The sequence below is a fragment of the Thamnophis elegans genome, chromosome 13 (assembly GCF_009769535.1).
Source record: "Thamnophis elegans isolate rThaEle1 chromosome 13, rThaEle1.pri, whole genome shotgun sequence".
Taxonomy (NCBI): Eukaryota; Metazoa; Chordata; class Lepidosauria; order Squamata; family Colubridae; genus Thamnophis; species Thamnophis elegans.
Genome location: NC_045553.1, coordinates 48008173 through 48026248, shown reverse-complemented (window position 1 = coordinate 48026248; position 18076 = coordinate 48008173). Strand labels below are relative to the sequence as shown.

Below are 18076 nucleotides of genomic sequence, written 5' to 3'. Positions count from 1 at the left end.
TGGATTTTATTCAATTTGTAGGCCGCCCTCTTCCCCGAAGGGACTCAGGGCGGCTGAACAAAAGCCAAGGGAGGGGAAATTACAAATAGTAAGACAAAGACAAACAGACAATACGAACAGTTTAAAAGCACAACAGACACAGCAAATTCGAGTAGGGGGGGCGGGGGGAACTCAACCCCAGGCTTGCTGGGACAGCCAGGTCTTCACGGCCGTCCGGAAGGCCCGAAGGGTAGAGAGGGTTCGAATCTCCACGGGGAGCTCGTTCCAAAGGGCCGGGGCAGCCACAGAGAAGGCCCTCCTCCGAGTAGTCGCCAGCCGACATTGGCCGGCAGATGGAATCCGGAGGAGGCCTAATCTGTGGGATCGAATGGGTCTGTGGGAGGTAATCGGCAGAAGGCGGTCTCTCAAGTACCCAGGTCCAATACCATGTAGGGCTTTATAAGTAACAACTAGCACCCTGAAGCTGGTTATGAAGAAATGCCACCAGGGTCAAGCTTGACTCAGCTTTCTGTCCTTCCGAGGTGGGTAAAATGGGGAGCCAGATTGTTGGGGAAAAGAGGCTGACTTTGTAAACCACTTAGGGAGGGCTGTAAAAGCACTATAAAGTGGTATATAACTCTAACTACTATTGCTATTCCTTCCTTCCTTCCTTCCTTCCTTCCTTCCCTTTCCTTTCCTTTCTTTCCTTCCCTTCCCTTCCCTTCCTTCCTTCCTGTTAAAATGCAGTATTGCAGGCTAACTCTGCTCCCTGTCAGCAGTTCGATCCTGACCAGCTCGAGGTTGACTCAGCCTTCCATCCTTCCGAGGTCAGCAAAATGAGATCCCAGACTGTTGGCGCAACAGGCTGACTCTGTAAACCGCCTAGAGGGGGCTGTAAAAGGACTGTGAAGCGGTATATAAGTCTAAGGGCTGTTGTTATCGCTATCGCCAGGTGCTGCGTCTCACCTTCAACTCCTGGTTCTCCTCTAGACTTTGATCCAGGCGGCTCCGGATGATGACCTACAGGCCGAAGGGAGCCATTATTTCCCGGTGTCTCCCTCCCTCCCTCCCCGTCCGCTTAGGGGGAAGGAGGGCCGGCCGGCTGGCCGGGAGAAAAGGCTCACCAGCTGCTCTTCCGGACAGGCTTCCTGCTCACAGAGGACCAGCGACCGTTCCTGCTCGTCCTCGGGGAGGGATCCGTTCAGCAGCAGCGCCTGGCAGGACGACAAGGAGGGCAGAGAGCGACGCGCTCAGCCGGGCAGCACCGTGGAAACCCCCCAGGAGGGAGCCGACCTTCCCCTTCCAGGAGACCCCGAGAGATAAAAGGGGATTCCGCCCTCTGAAGAAATTCAGCAGAATCAAAAGCGGAGGGAGGGAAGCAACAGACAGAAGCCCTGCAAGCAATGAGCTTCTGGCACCAAGTCTGAGATTTGGGAGGGAGGGAGGGAGGGAGGAAATAAAAGAGGGAGAGAGGGAGGAAAAGAGGGATGGAGGAAGGAAGGAAAGGAAGAAAGAAAAGTGGGTATGAGGGAGGGAGGAAGGATGGAAGGAAAGAAAGAAAAGCAGGTGGGAGGGAGAGAGGGAGAAAAGAAAGAAAGAAAGAAAGAAAGAAGGAAGGAAGGAAGGAAGAAAGGAAAGCAGGGGGGAAGGAGGGAGGAAGGAAGGAAAGGAAGAAAGGAAGAAAGGAAAGCAGGGGGGAAGGAGGGAGGAAGGAAGGAAAGGAAGAAAGGAAAGCAGGGGGGAAGGAGGGAGGAAGGAAGGAAAGGAAGAAAGAAAGAAAGGAAAGCAGGGGGAAGGAGGGAGGGAGGAAAGAAAGGAAGAAAGAAAAGTGGGTGGGTGGGAGGGAGGGAGGAAGGAAGGAAGGAAGGAAGGAAAGGAAAGGAAGAAAGAAAGGAAAGCAGGGGGGAAGGAGGGAGGAAGGAAAGGAAGAAAGAAAAGGGGAGGGAGGAAAGGAAGGAAGGAAGGAAGGAACGGAGGAGGGGGAGGGAGGAAAGGAAGGAAGGAAGGAAGGAAATGAAGGAAGGAAAGGAAAAGCAGGGGAAGGAGGGAGGAAAGAAAGGAAAGGAAGAGAAAAGTGGGAGGGAGGAAGGAAGGAAGGAAAGGAAAGGAAAGGAAGAAAGAAAAGCAGGTGGGAAGAAGGAAGGAAGGAAAGGAAGAAAGAAAGAAAAGCAGGTGGGAAGAAGGAAGGAAGGAAGGAAGGAAGAAAGAAAGGAAAGCAGGGGGGAAGGAGGGAGGGGGAAGGAAAAGGAAGAAAGAAAAGCGGGTGGGATGGAGGAAGGAAGGAAGGAAGGAAGGAAGGAAGGAAGGGAAAGGAAGAAAGAAAACAGGTAGGAGGGGGAGGGAGGGAGGGAGAAAGGAAGGAAGGAAGGAAGGAAGGGACGGACCTGCAATCCAGAGATCATCCTTTTGGCCTCTTCCATTTCTTTCTCCAAGTGATCCTGCTGTTCCAGGAGATGCTCCTCCCACGAAGTCTCCAGACTCGGGGCAGGACACTTTGGAGACCACTCAACGGGCAGCCGACCACCATTTTCTTCCACGTGGGAAACAACGTATCTTGTGGTCGAACTCCGGGAAAGCGTGGCTCCAGGGTTCTGGGGAGGAAGGGGAAGAACAGGAAAGCGGGGGAGAGAGAGAGAGAGGGAGAGGGAAAGTTCCCACCATCACGTGGCACAGCTGATCGTTGAACAGCTGATCGTTGGAACTTTTCTTTTTAATTTTTTTTTTTTAGCATTTTTTTACTAATGGTTCGGGCAAATAGGTAGTAAACATATGCTAAAAAAAAGTTCCCACGATCAGCTGGATGACAGTCAGGTGTGCCGTGCGATTTATATTCACTTGAAATCACGCGGCACAACTGTCGCACAGCTGATCGTCGGAACTTTAAAAAAAACTTTTTAAAGCAATTTTTAACTACCAGTTTGGGTGAACAGGTAGTTAAAACATGCTAAAAAAAAGTTTTAAAAAAGTTTCAACGATCAGCTGTGCAACAATCAGCTGTGCTGCAGGATTTATATTCGCTAGAAAGCAGGAAATCCTGCTTTCTAGTGAATCTAACTCACGCGGCACAGCTGTCTCCGCCGCTTTGTTGTTCTACTTACCTTTGCACACACACAAAGCGAAGCAATAGCCGACTTCAGAGCATTTCAGCCCTGCACCAGACTAACCTGGCCTGGCTTATCACCTGATACATGAAGAGCCGAGGTGGCGCAGTGGTTAGAGTGCAGTACTGCAGCCACTTCAGCTGACTGCTATCTGCAGTTCAGCGGTTCTAATCTCCTGGCTCAGGGTTGACTCAGCCTTCCATCCTTCCGAGGTGGGTAAAATGAGGACCCGGATTGTTATTGGGGGCGATATGCTGACTCTGAAAACCGCTTAGAGAGGGCTGAAAGCCCTATGAAGCGGTATATAAGTCTAACTGCTATTGCTATTGCTATTGCTATAATTTGCATGATCCTTATTAAATATATATTTAAGTAGAAACCATCACTCTGAATATTCCTTTTCTGGTTTTTTTGGGGGCGGGGGAGGAAGGACACATCTGTTCCACAGCAGGCCTCTCTTATGTGTTGGAGAAGCCTTCAGATCCAGTTCCAATAAATGATCTTGCTACAGACGGGATCTGTTTTTAAAAGAAAGGCTGCCAGGTTCAAGGCAGGAGCCCTTTCAAAGAAGGCTGAGCGTTTTTTTCGACGGATTGCCTCATTCAGCCAGACCACATTCTCACCCAAAGCAAGGAACAGCAAAGGAAACCGATGGAAAAATCATCGGGAGGGACGGAGGGGCTGATGAGTGTTTATGTGATTTTTATCTGCTTTTTTGTTTGTTTGTTTTTTATACTGTTTTCTCTGACTGTTAGTAGCCACCCACCCGTATTGGAGATGGGCAGAGGTATAGAGGATGGATGGGTGGGTGGGTGGATGGATAGAAAGAATAACAGATAGATAAAAACATACCCTGTTTCCCTGAAATAAGACCTCCCCAGATAATAAGCCCAATCGGGCTTTTGAGGGCATGTGCTAAATTAGACCTCCCTTGAAAATATTGCAACACAGCAGCAGCCATGCGGTGACCACGCTCGCCGTCTCCTGCACCTCAAAAATAATAAGACGTCCCGGCCAAGCGCTTATTTTGGGGGTCAAAAGAAAATAAGACCCTGTCTTATTTGCGTGGAAACACGGTAGATAGATAGATAGCTATACAGAGAGAGACTGACAGACAGGATGATAGATAGATAGATAGATAGGCAGACAGACAGATAGATAGATGGTAGATAGATAGACAGACAGACAGACAGACAAACAGACAGACAGAAGGAAAATAGCCAGGCAGGCAGGCAGACAGACAGACAGGCAGGCAGGCAGGATGATAGGTAGGTAGATAGGTAGGTAGATAGGTAGGTAGATAGGTGATAGATAGATAGATAGATAGATAGATAGATAGATAGATAGATAGATAGATAGATAGATAGATATCGATGGACGGATGGACGGACGGGATAGATGTAAGTCTCAAATTCCTAGGTCGGAAGATCCTTTCCCTTACCTGTCCTTGTTCCTGCTTTTTCTTCTCCATCTTCTTCTTCGTGGCCAAAGTCAAAGCCTCCTTTCTCCTCGGAGCGGGTGCTGCCCGATTCATCTTGGCGCTGTTGATAGGGCTAGGAGAGGTGAGGCTGGGGGCAGAGGCACAAAAGAGTTACGAGATTGGGGGGGGGTTGTACCAACTCTGCTTGAATATGTCACTTTCCTGGACCTGAAATGACACATCCTGCTAAAACAAAACCTCATATAAGACTGAGAAGACCCTCCTGTCAACAGGTCCACCCAGTACAATCCGGGAGACCCCTCCTCATCCCAGAAGGTGGCAGTCCTCACGTGACCTTGGATGGAGGAGCCTGTTTCTCAACCTTTGGCAACTTGAAGAGGGTTGGACTTCAACTCCCAGAATCCCCAGCCAACATGGGGAATGTCTTTGATCAGGGTCAAGGCAGTCTGAAGTCAATGGACTGGGAGGATGACTTCCAAGAAGTCCTTCTGCCCCCGTCCCTGGGAGACCTCAGACCTGTCAGTCAAGCCCCTCCTCCCCTGAACACCCTCTGTCAATTAGCAAAGTTATTTCTGGTCCTACCCTCTTCTCCCATTGTACAGAGAGAGGAGGGGGAGAGAGAGAGAGAGAGAGAGAGAGAGAGAGAAGGGGATAGGGAGACGGGAAGAGGGAGGACAGGTGAAGAGAGGGAGAGAGGGAAAGAAGGAAAGAGGGAGAGGAAGAGAGGGAGGAAGAGAGAATGAGAAATGGATAGAGGGAAAGAGGAAGAGGAACAGACAGATGGAGAGAGGGAGAGGAAGAGGAAGAGAGGAGGGGAAGAGAGGGAGAGAGAGGGAAGGAGAGAGATGGAGAAAAGGAGAGAAGGAAAGAGAGGAAAGGAGGGAGAAGGGGGAGACAGAAAAGATAGAAAAAGGAGAGGGGGAAAGAGAAAAGAGGTAAGGAAAAAGAGAGGGAGAGAGAGGGAGGAAAGGAGAGAGGGAAAGAGAGGAGAAGGAGGGAGAAGGGGGGAGACAGAGAAAAAGAGAAAAAAGGAGAGAGGGGAAAGAGAAAAGGAGGAAGAGAGAGGGAGAGAGATGGAGAAAAGGAGAGAGGGAAAGCAGAGGAAAGGAGGGAGAAGGGGGAGACAAAAAAGAGAAAGAAGGATGAGAGGGGAAAAGAGAAAAGGAGGAAGAGAGCGGGAGAGAGATGGAGAATATAGCAATAGCAATAGCAGTAGACTTATATACCGCTTCATAGGGCTTTCAACCCTCTCTAAGCGGTTTACAGAGTCTGCATATCGACCCCAATAATTCAGGGTCCTCATTTTACCCACCTCGGAAGGAGGAAGGCTGAGCCAATCTTGAAAAGGAGAGAGGGAAAGAAAAAGGAAAGGATGAGAGAAGGGGGGGACAGAGAAACAGAAAGGAGAGAGGGAGAGAGAGAAAAAGAGGTATGGAGGAAGAGAGGGAGAGATGGAGAGGAGGAGAGAGGGAAAGAGAGGGAAGGAGGGAGGAGGGGGAGAGGGGGAAAAGGAACGAGATGGAGAGGGGAAGAGAAGAGAGGAGGGAGAGAGAGGGAAGGAGGCAGATGGAGAAGAGGACGAGACGGGAAAGAAAAAGAGATAAGGAGGAAGCGAGGGAGATGGAGAGGAGGAGAGAGGGAAAGAGAGAGGGAAGGAGGGAGAGGGGGAAAAGGAAAGAGAGGGAGAGGGGAAGAGAAAGAGGGAAGAAGAGGAAGAGAGAGAGGGGGGAAAAAGAGGGGGACAGTATTTTCAGGGGCTTCCTCCGGAGGACCATCACCACCCTGAGCCCCTCTTCCCCACCCGAGGAGATCCTCCCAGCCGGCATCTCCCAGACAACGGGGAAAGGCATCCGAAGGCACTGACCCATTTAATGCTTCCCAAAGAATTCCCCGTCCTGCGAGTGTGAGCAGGAGTAAGGGACATTTTCCCAGAAGGAGCCGGGGACAAAAGGGGGATGAGAGGGCAGAGAAAGGGATTTAAGCGAATGAGGGAGGCGAGAGAGGCACCCCTGCTCTTCCCCAGTCGGCTCCCACGGCTGAGCCTGGACTGGGTGTCTCGTGGGGCCTCCGAGCCCTAGGACCATATATACAAAGCATCTCACCCCCTGGGGATGAGGAGGAGGAGGAGGAGGAGGGTCAGTTTTGGGGATGCCCCATTCTGAAACGGAAAAAGCAACGTCCTGTTCCGGGTTCAAATCCCGGAAGGTTACGGTCTCTTCTGCAACGCAATCGCTCCCCGTGTTGGGTTTGCACCCAGTTTCCCACGCAGTTCGGATGCCCCACCGCGTTCTTGCCCTTGGCACACCGACCCCCCTGGAGACTCCCCCCTTGCTGCAGGCTGGCAATCTCGGTGCAACAGGAACTAGGAAGCTCGGGTGCGAATACCTCCCCCCCCCCACAATCTTTAACTTTAGGGCAGTGTTTCTCAACCTTGGCGACTTTAAGTCCTGTGGACTTCAACTCCCAGAATCCCGTTGAAGTCCACAGGACTTAAAGTCGCCAAGGTTGAGAAACACTGCCTTAGGGATTCTGAAAAGTACAGGGGGGCATCCAGGTAAGTGGCACCTTCCCTTGAAGGAGCAGGACCCAATTTGGATTTCTCAGATCCCGTGACAGCAGAGTGAGCTTTATCCTAAACTAATTTATAATTTAAACCAACCGAGGAGAGGAGCGAATCCGGAATAAGGAGACGCTTCCTAACAGTGAGGACGATTAATCAGTGGAACACCTTGCCACCAGAAGTGGTGGGTGCGCCCTCACTGGAGGTTTTTAAGAAGAGATTGTCAGAAATGGTATAGGATCTCCTACTTGAGCAGGGGCTGGACTAGAAGACCTCCAGGGTCCCGTCCAACTGTATCATTCAATTTATTCATCAGCGGAACGGCTTGCCACTAGAAGAGGTGGGTGTGCCCTCACTGGAAGTTTTTAAGAAGACACTGGAGAGCCATTTGTCTGAAATTGTATAGGGTCTCCTGCTTGAGCAGGGGGCTAGACTACAAGACCTCCCAGGTCTCTTCCAGCTCTATTTTGATTAATGCCAGGACAAACACCTGTCTCAACGCTCAGAAGTCTAAGAGGAAACAGGTTTTCTAAAGGCTGCAAAAGGCCAGAGGGCCCCCCCACCACCTCCCTCCCCTCTGCATTAATAAGGAAAGTAATCATCAAGTGGGACACGGTGGCTCAGTGGCTAAGAGGCTGAGCTTGTCGATCAGAAAAGTCGGCAGTTTGGCGGTTCGAATCCCTAGCGCCGCATAACCAGAGTGAGCTCCCGTGACTCGTCCCAGCTTCTGCCAACCTAGCAGTTCGAAAGCACGTAAAAACATGCAAGTAGAAAAATAGGATCCACCTTTGGTGGGAAGGGAACAGCGTTCCGTGCGCCTTGGTGGTTGAGTCATGCCAGCCACATGACCACGGAGACGTCTTCGGACAGCGCTGGGTGTGGGCTTTGAAAGGGAGATGAGCAGCGCCCCCTAGAGTCGGGAACGACTAGCACATATGTGCGAGGGGAACCTTTAGCTTTTTAATTATCAAGTGCGGCATGCCAGCTTCATTCCTGCCCAACCGCTGCCTTCTCTTGAAGGCCCCGGCAACCCAGGTGGGAGGAGACTTCCAGGAGGTGACCACCAAGCCGAAGGTCTCTGGATGGAGCTGAGGACCAAGAGTCCTCAAAGGACAGGGGACTGGCCCCGTGCGCCCACAGAAACCCCCCCTTCTCCTCCAGGGAGAAGCCAGTGGATCCACACAGTCCCCCCCCTTCCAAGCACATTCCCAACGACGCTTCGACCACATTCGCCCCAAGACTGGAGAAGCAGAGGCCACCTCTGCCTCACCTTACCAGGTCCCCACTTCCAGACCTTCTGCACTGTGCCACCACTGACCCCCGACCTCCCGCAAATCCCCCAAACCCTCCCCTCGAAGCTCAGCTCAAGACCTTCCACGCAAGCATGTCCACTCCTCAGGCACTCAATCTCCCTGGAGAAGAAGAGGGTCTTCCCTCGGGGTTATCCATGGGGGAGCCGCGGAAGCGGAAGAGGAGAGGCAAGAAGCAATTTATGCCTTGGGGGGGGGAGGAAAGAAGCGAAGGGATCAATCCCCCTGTGCTAAAACTGCAAAGAAAGCAAAAAATAATAAAATAAGATTGATAGCCAAAGGAACTGCCCTGCTTCGTTCCTTGCAGGGGGAGGAGGGGGATTTGGCTCCTGAATTTTAAAATTGACCTAGAAAAGCAAGTCAGGAAGGACCCACCGAGCCCCCCCCCCGACTTTCACAAGGGACCTGCTACCCCCCCCCACCTCTGGCCATCGTGCACCCCTGCACTCTGTCCTCCCCCACCTTCCCCCTCACCCCAATCCTCCGTGCCGAGGGAAGGCTCCTACCATTTCACCGGCTTCCCTCCCATGGTCCGACATGGGGCTCTGGCCTCGTGCCCGTCTCCTGGCCAGCCTGGTTCTTCACATGCCACATTCCCCCTCCGCCAGCCTGGCCCTCCTGCGCCAGGGAGGTTGGCAAGGTGGAGGCAGGAACCTTCGGCCCAGGTCGGTCGAGAGTCCTGCCGTGGGAAACCCCCCCCCCCCCTCCCTTGAGCCGTGGTGCCGAAGAAGGTCTTCCCCGCTTCTTCTCCCGGGCGAGGCGAGTCCCTTGGGGCGGCCGTCCTTCCTCAGCTCCGCTGGGGTGTCGTTTTGTTTTGCACTGTTGCGTTGCGGGTCATGACGCATGCCCGAATTCCGCTGGGCAGCCCCGAGAGCGCGAGAGAGCGAGCCAGCTGTCTTGTGTCTCCTCCTCATCCCATCCTGGACCAGCCTGAGCCCTTTCCCAGCCACTCGGAAGAGCCCCGATCGAGACGGAGGATCGAGCCCGGTGGGTCGCGCGTGGGGTGGCAGGGAGCCAGCCGTTCCCCCCCCCCCCCCCACTCCCACAGGTGGGAAGGCACACCACCCGCAAAGTGTGTGTGTGTGTGTGTGTGTGAGTGCGTGAGCACGTAGTGTTGTGTTGCTCTCCCCGCAGCTCCGCTGTCACTGGGCTGTGGAGGCAGCCGCCTTGACGATGGGAGGGGGGAGGAGGGAGGGTAGGAGCTGCTTGGGGAAAGAAGCAGGATTTTGGCCAGGGCTGCTGTGAGTCACTCACGACCCAGCGCTGCCCCCCCCCCCCCGCTTCCCTGGGAGGTTTAACACCAAGAAAACACTGACAAGTCACGCTGTGGAAATAGCGGGATGGACGGGGGGTGGGGGGAGGGGAGAGAGAAGCCCTATGCGTGCAGCACCACCCCCTCCCTCTTCATTGTGTCCCTGAGGGCAAAGGATTCGTCACTCCCCTGGTGGGGCAGGGGAGGGGGGGGTACTTAGCGTGTGAAGCCCCTGCACCGCGCAAACCAGTATCCGTCGGCATGTCAGACCCGCCCTTTCCAGCCGCTCCTATTCGCCAGAATTGGGCTTCTTTTTCCCTCCTGGGGGAGGAGAGAAAGACGGGACCGTTCGGCAGACACACACACTACACACACAACCCACCCAACCTGTTGGGTTATAGAGGGACCCCACCCATGCGAACCTCATTTGAAAAGCCTGCGATGCTAGATTGCGAAGCAGCCAAAATGGGCTTCATAGACAACCCCCCCCCCCAATGTCCCCTTAATCCTTGCTAGGAGCGGGGTGGGGCTGCTGCACCCAAGCCAGTCAACACCCCCCCCCCCACTCCCCCATGAGATGAGATGCTTTATCCAGTTCTGCGGCTGGATAAAGCCAGGCTCTGGGCTGGTAGGCATGAAATACGCTGCGTCTGGCAGTTATGCTCCTTTCCTTATTCGGGCACGGGCATCGGCCTTCCCTGGTCATTGCTAAGATTCACACACACCACACACACACACCCAAAACACCAAAGAGATACAGCTGGACCACAGTGATGAGAACCGCCTTTCAAGGCAAAGGGAAACGCAAAGACAGACAGACCACAGTCCAAAGAAGCTTCATCTTCCCATCCAAATGATTTTATGAAGATTGACATTGGGAGCTGCTGGTTATCCACATCTCTGCCTGTGAGTAGGAGGAGGAGGAGGAGGGAGGAGGGAGGGAGGGAGGGAGGCGGAGGAGGAGGAGGAGGAGGAGGGAGGAGGAGGAGGAGGAGCATGATTACTGTGGGGTCCTTGATTGCTCTCTGAGCTTAGCTATTTTCTTGCAGACATTTCATGACCCAACTAGGTAACATCATCAGTGCTAGAAGGGAGTGAGGTTTGCAGGGAGGAGGAGGAGGAGGAGGAGGAGGAGGAGGAGGAGGAGGAGGAGGAGCATGATTACTGTGGGGTCCTTGATTGCTCTCTGAGCTTGCTGTTTTCTTGCAGACATTTCATGACCAACTAGGTAACATCATCAGTGCTAGAAGGAAGGGGGATTTGCAGGGAGGAGGAGGAGGAGGAGGAGGAGGAGGAGGAGGAGGAGCATGATTACTGTGGGGTCCTTGATTGCTCTCTGAGCTTGCTTGTTTTCTTGCAGACATTTCATGACCCAACTAGGTAACATTATCAGTGCTAGAAGGGAGTGAGGTTTGCAGGGAGGAGGAGGAGGAGGAGGAGGAAGAGGAAGAGGAAGAGGAGGAGGAAGAAGAGGAGGAAGAGGAAGAAGAGGGGGAGGAAGAGGAGGAGGCGGAAGAGGGAGAGGAGGAGGAAGATGAGGAAGAGGAGGAGGAAGAAGAGGAGGAGAAGGAAGAGGAGGAAGAAGAGGTAGAGGAAGAGGAAGAAGAGGAGGAGAAGAGGAAGAGGAGGAGGAAGAAGAAGAGGAAGAGGTGTTGGTTTTTCCTGCTCTCTGGGTTTTAATTCCCTTGCGAACGTTTCATGACCCAACTAGGTAGCATCATCAGGGGTAGAAGGGAGGGGGGTTTGGAGGAGGAGGGCTTTTCTTGCCATAGTTGTTAAGTGAAACACTGCAGTTGTTATGTTACTAACTCGGTTCTTAAGTGAATTTTTGACTTTGCTTGTCAGAAGGTCGCAAAAGGGGATCATGTGACCCCCGGGACAATGCGACCGTCATAAATATGAGTCAAGTTGCCAAGAGTTTGAATTTCTGGATCCCGTGGCCTGGGGAGGCCGCAGTGGCCCTAAGGGTGAGAAACGGTCCCACTTCCCTTTTCCCATCGTTAACCTCAAACAGTCGCTTCTAACAAAGGGAAACACAAACGACGGGAACGTCCTCAGCGCGTCTCCCGTTGCTGCCTTAAGTGCGGAGGGAGGTTAATCCTGCAGACGGAAAGCCGGTCAGGATTACGAGCGAGAAATCCCGCTTAGCCTCTTCCGAGCCACCCAGAGATCTACCTGAGCTCATCAAAGTCCCTTCTGGAATTCCTCCTTCGCACTACACACACACACACACACACAACACACACACACACACACACACGACACACACCAACCAACCAACGGCCAAGTTTGTTGGTGTCCAAACCAACCTACCAATCAACCAACCAACCAACCAACCTACCTACCAACCTACCAAACAACCAACTACTTATCAACTAACTTACCTACCAACCAACCAACCAAACAACCAACGGCCAAGTTTGTTGGTGTCCAAACCAATCTACCTACTACCTACCAACCAACCAACCAACCAACCAACCAACCAACCAACAAAACAACCTATGTACCAACCAACTTACCAACCTACCTGCCTACCAACAACCAACCAACTAACCAACCAACTTACCAACCAACCAACGGCCGAGTTTGTCGGTGCCCAAACAGGGCATCCATCTTTCCATCTGGCAAAAGGTTTAGAAATGTGGTCGGTGCCCCATTCATGGCGGGAAAAAATCCAGAAAACCCAAAACAGCTTTTGGGGGGGGGTGGTGGCAGAACAGGAACGGGTTCCGGTAGTTGGCTCGTGGCCGGGCTGTGCGCGCATGTGCAGTGTCATTAAAAGTGCCCTGTGTACACACAGACGCAAAAACAAGATGGCGGCGCCTATGGTGCTGCCCGGAGAACCGGTTCGGGGGCTGTGGCAGGCCTGGGTCACTGCCGGTTCCAGCGACCCAGACCACCAAATCGCTACCGCTTTGGCCGAACCCACCGACTCCTTTGCAATGAACCCAAGATAGCTGCGGATGCTCCAACAGGGGAAGTTTTTAAGGAGAGACTCGATAACGTCTGAATAGCAATAGCAATAGCAGTTCGACTTATATACCGCTTCATAGGGCTTTCAGCCCCCTCTAAGCGGTTTACAGAGTCAGCATATCGCCCCAACAACAATCCGGGTCCTCATTTCACCCACCTCGGAAGGATGGAAGGCTGAGTCAACCTTGAGCCGGTGAGATTAGAACCGCGGAACTGCAGATAACAGTCAGCTGTAGTGGCCTTCAGTACTGCACCCTAACCACTGCGCCACCTCGGCTCCCTGCACCTGAAGTGGTGCAGGGCTTCCTGCCTGAGCAGGGGGTTGGACTAGAAGACCTCCAAGGTCCCTTCCAACTCTGTTATTCCATTTCTGTTCAGATAGCAAGGAACGTCCCTGCGTGCAGGAGAGAAACCCAGGCAGGCAAGAGCTGCCAATTTGAGCAGATGAGCGCGGGGGGGGGGGGGGGGTGGTGCAAATTGTAATTATCCAACCTGGATGGGAGCCAGGGGAAGGACCACTCCCTTTAATTCCGTGAAATGCAGCGTGTTCTTTTTTTAATGAGCTCCTGGGCAGGGACCGGCTTCTCGGTCTCCTCTGAAGTGGGGCGGGGGGCTGTCAAGCCAGTCTCTCTTAGCCCAGGGATCCTAAATTAACAGTTGCAGGAACTGGGCCTGGCTAGTCTAGGGAAGAGAAGGACCAGGGGAGACACGATAGCATCTTCCAATATTTGAGGGGCTGCCACAGAGAGGAGGGGAATCAAGCTATTCTCCAAAGCACCCTTGAAGGCCAGAGAAGGAGCAATGGACGGAAACTGATCCAGGAGAGATTCAACCTGGAAATAAGGAGGAACTTTCTGACAGTGAGAACCAATGGAATAGAAGTTCCCTTCGTAAGTTGTGGGAGCTTCATCCCGGGAAGCTTTCAAGAAGAGACTGGACTGCCAGCAGGTCAGAAATGGTGCAGGGTCTCCTGCTTGGGCAGGGGGTTGGACTGGATGACCTCCAAGGTCCCTTCCAACTCTGTTAATCTGAATCTATCAAAGGCCTGGAGGCTAAAACATACGATGAACGGTTTGCAGGAACTGGGCAGGGCATGTCTAATGAAGAGAAGGACCAGGGGAGACAGGATAGCAGCCTTCCAATGTCTCAGAGGCTGCCACAGAGAAGAGGGGGTCAAGCTATTCTCCAAGGCACCTGAAGGCCAGACAAGGAACAATGGATGGAAACTGGACAAGGAGACATTCAAGCTAGAAATAAGGAGGAGTTTTCTGACAGTGACAGCAATCAAAGCAATGGAACAGAAGTTGCCTTTGGAAGTTGTAGGAGCTTCATCCATGGAAGCTTTCAAGAAGAGGCTGAGCTGCCATCTGTCAGAAATGGGGTAGGGTCTCCTGCTTGGGCAGAGGGTTAGATTAGATGACCTACAAGGTCCCTTCCAACTGTTAAATCTATGAAGACTTGGAGCAAAACGCAAGTATTTTTGGCAAAGCATCCCCACTCCGCTGGGTGGAAGGAAGGTTATTTCTCCGTCCTTTGCAGGGTGCCCAACGTGGCTTATGTCCAGCCTGACCATGGACTGAGGAACTGATATTATCAGGCGGTGCTAGGGGGAAAAAAACCCTTGTCTTGCAGAGGTGTTAATCCGCTTGATCTCGGAAGATTGTAAAGGATAACCGTCTTCAACGTGCTGTCCATTTGCAAACCCCTCACTTCCCCTCTTTGTTTAAGGGTTAGGCAGATGGCAAAGTACCAGCAGAAGAGAATATTTGTAGCTTGGGATGCTCCAGTGGGGTGCTGAGCGTGATAATGTTCTTGCAGACGTTTCATGACCCAACTAGGTAACTATCAGTGCTACAAGGAAGTGGTGTTGGAGGAGGAGGAGGAGGAGGAGGAAGAGGAGGAGGAGGAGGAGGAAGAGGGGAAGGGAGAGGAGGAGGGGGAGAAGGAAGGAGGAGGAGAAGGGGAAGGGAGTGGAGGAGGAGGAGGAGGAGGAGGAGGAAGAGGAAGAGGAGGAAGGAAGAGGAGGAGGAGGAGGAGGAGGAGGAGGAGGAAGAGGAGGAAGGAAGAGGAGGAGTAAAAGGGGAAGGGAGAGGAGGAGGAGGGAGGAAGGAAGAGGAGGAGGAAGAGGAGGAAGAGGAGGAAGGAAGAGGAGGAGGAAAAGGGGAAGGGAGAGAAGGAGGAGGGGAGGAGGAGGAGGAAGAGGAGGAGGAAAAGGGGAAGGGAGAGGAGGAGGAGGGGGGAAGGGAGGAGGAGGAGGAAGAGGAGGAAGGAAGAGGAGGAAGGAAGAGGAGGAGGAAAAGGGGAAGGGAGAAGAGGAGGGGGAAGGAAGGAAGGAAGGAAGGAAGGAAGGAAGGAAGGAAGGAAGGAGAGAAGAGGAGGAGGAAGAGAAGGAGAAGGAGAAGAGGAGGAAGAGGGTTGGGTTTTTGAGCTTGGCTGTTTTCACCAAAACTGTGCCAGTGTGATATATCCAATAAAACCATTCTTTGAGGAATCTACCTGCCTCGGAGTCCTGTTTGCCACGGGGGGGGGGGGGGGGGTATTGCTTGGAACCTTGTCATTAACATCAATTAGGCTCAAGGGTTCCTCCACGTTCTGATATAAAAGCCAAGGAATTCTAGGAAAATGGCTGAATCCTAAAGAAGAGCCTCGCTGGATCTCCCAGTTCAGTTTCAGAGTTTAAACCGACCAGAACGAACCAAGTTGCTTCCTGCAAAGGCTTCCGTGCCTTCGCTCCTCCTTTATGTCCTATGGGAGGGGCCAATCACCTCCAAGCCTTACTCCTGAGTCGCCCCTTTTGTCTTAACTGCTCTTGCCTTCTGGCAGCTCAACGCATGGGCGCACTGGGAAAAGGCTCACACTGTTCCTCTGCCTCGCTGATGTCCAACTCTCCGGAGGCAGCCCAAACTCCCAGATGGCCCTGGCCCCCTCTCTGCCTCCGACGCAGAGCCCCTCCGAGCCTTCCCCAGACTCCAGGACTGACCCATGCCGCTCCCCAACCTCACAGTCCGAATCTGCTGCCAGCTCCGCAGGCCGCCAGCAGCCACAACAGAGGTGTGATGAAGGAATGAGCAAAGGAAGGAGAGCGATTCTTACCTGGAGAAAGAGGACTCTGAAGGGCCACTGCTCTGCTGGCCTTCGTACTGCTGGACGAGTGCCGGACGCTCCAGTGCGGCCGCTCAGTCCCTCCGTGCGGGTGGCTGTTTCTAGAGAGAAGGACAGCACCGTCAGGAGGGGGCGAAGAGAGATAAAATCCTGTCCCCTCTGCATCCTTTCCTCTCCATCCAATGGGTGGTTTCAAAAAAGGAACTTTGGGGAAAAAAATCCTCTCCTTACAATCAGAATTAGAAGCAGAATTTCTGTTGCAAAGCAAGGCGACCGAAGTGAGTTGCGCTTGGTTTTATGACTGGTTGTTGAGTGAATCGCGGCAGTTGTAAGTGAATCACATGGCGTTAAGCGAATCTGGCTTCCTTCATTGTCTTTCGATGTCGGAGATCGGCTGGGAAGATCCCAATGGTGATTGTATAGCAATAGCCCTTAGACTTATATACCGCTTCACAGTGCTTTTACAGCTCTATCTAAGCGGTTTCAGAGTTGGCCTCTTGTCCTTCCCAACAATCTGGGTCCTCGTTTTACTGACCTCGGAAGGCTGGAAGGCTGAGTCAACATTGAGCATGGTGAGGTTCGAACTGCCAAACTGCAGGCAGCCGGCAGTCAGCAGAAGTAGCCTGCAGTACTGCACTCTAACCACTGGGAGGGAGGGAGGGAGGGAGGGAGGGAGGGAGGGAGGAAGGAAGGAAGGAAGGAAGGAAGGAAGGAAGGAAGGAAGGAATAGGACTTAGACTTACATACTGCTTCACAATGTTTTACAGCTCTCTCTAAGTGGTTTACAGAGTCAGCCTATTGCCCCCAACAATCTGGGTCTCATTTTACCCATCTCAGAAGGACGGAAGGCTGAGTCAACCTTGAGCCTGGTGAGGTTCGAACTACCACATTGCAGTCAGCCGGCAGTCAGCAGAAGTAGCCTGCAGTACTGCACTTTAACCACTAGGAAGGAAGGAAGGAAGGAAGGAAGGAAGGAAGGAAGGAAGGAAGGAAGGAAGGAAGGGAAGGAAGGAAAATAGCAATAGCCCTGAGACTTATATACCGCTTCACAGTGCTTTACAGCCCTTTAAGCGTTTTACAGAGTCAGCCTATTGCCCCAACAATTTGGGTCCTCTTTTTACCAACGGAAGGCTGAGAAGGTCAGGATCGAATGCTGGCAATTGGCAGAATTAGCCTGCAATAATGGATTCAGGAGGAGGAAGGAAGGAGGAAGGAAAGGAAGGAAAGAGGGAGGAAGGAAGGAAGGGAAAGGAAGGAAGGAAGGAAGGAAGGATGATAGCAATAGCCCTTAGACTTATATACTGCTTCACAATGCTCCACAGGCTAAGCGGTTCACAGAGTCAGCCTCTTGCCCTCCCCAACAATCTGGGTCCTCCTTTGACCCACCTCAAAAGGAAGGAAGGCTGAGTCAACCTTGAGCCAGTCAGGATCGAACTGCCAAATTGCAGGCAGCCGGCAGTCAGCAGAAGTAGCCTGCAGTACTGCGCTCTAACCACTGTGCCACTGTGTCCTATGGATGAAGGCCCGGATGCTAAAATGATCCCAAGTAGCTGTTTAACACCCAAACTTTGATGGTGCAACTGCGGTAGGGATGGTGAACTGGGCATCGTTCATTTTTTCAATGCCAACGTAACTTCAGACGCTCCCTAAGATATTCACTTGTAAATATCAAAGCGTAGTTTTTGCTGCCGTCCCAGAGAGATGACCTACCTGGGGTGAGGCTGGAAGGCACCGCGGCCCACTCCCGAGACATCTTGGCGCACCTCTGCCAGGGCAGCCACAGCTCCTGGGCCACAGCCACGGCCGAGCGAGGCCTGGGATGGGCCAGCAAGATTCCGCTCCCCCCCTGGATCCTCCACGGGTTTTGGCGAAGCGATTTTGCCGGATCCGGGCTTAAAGTGAGCGGCCAGCGCAAGGACCAACCTCATGATGCATTTCAGATTCCGTCCACGATATCTAGGAAACACAGGTAGGCCCAAATGGCCGTGAGCTGGCCAAGGGGAGGAGCCTGAGGCTGTCATTCAAGCCACGAAGAACAGCCCGGGGCCCACAATAGTAATGCCCCCCCCCTTTTAACAAAGTTTCTTCTTTCTCTCTTCTCTTTTTCATTTTCCATTCTCTCCTCTCTCTCTTCTCTCATTCCTATTCTCTCTTCCCCCATCCCCTTGTCTGTTCACTCTCTTTCTCATTCTCTCTCCCATCTCTCTCATTCTTCGCTCTCCCTCCCTCCTCTCATTCTCTCTCTTTCTCATTCTCTCTCTTCTTTCTTTCCTCACTCTCCTCTCACCCTCTCATCTCTCTCTTTCTCTCTTCCCTCTCTTTCTCTCTCATTCTCTCCTCCGGTCCATTCTCTTTTTC

General features: G+C 52.7%; 1 protein-coding gene across 1 annotated transcript in view; it reads right to left on the bottom strand.

The window, feature by feature from the left end:
- Window positions 1-18076, bottom strand: part of DIXDC1 (DIX domain containing 1) — a 74114-nt gene that overhangs the window by 16000 nt on the left and 40038 nt on the right. Inside the window, exons 7-11 of the mRNA XM_032229079.1 lie at window positions 12687-12711; window positions 10540-10543; window positions 2364-2483; window positions 1104-1193; window positions 946-999 (exon numbers count right to left, since the gene is read on the bottom strand). Of these exons, the coding sequence (XP_032084970.1) occupies window positions 946-999; window positions 1104-1193; window positions 2364-2483; window positions 10540-10543; window positions 12687-12711 (293 nt within the window). The remainder of the gene's footprint in view (window positions 1-945; window positions 1000-1103; window positions 1194-2363; window positions 2484-10539; window positions 10544-12686; window positions 12712-18076) is intronic.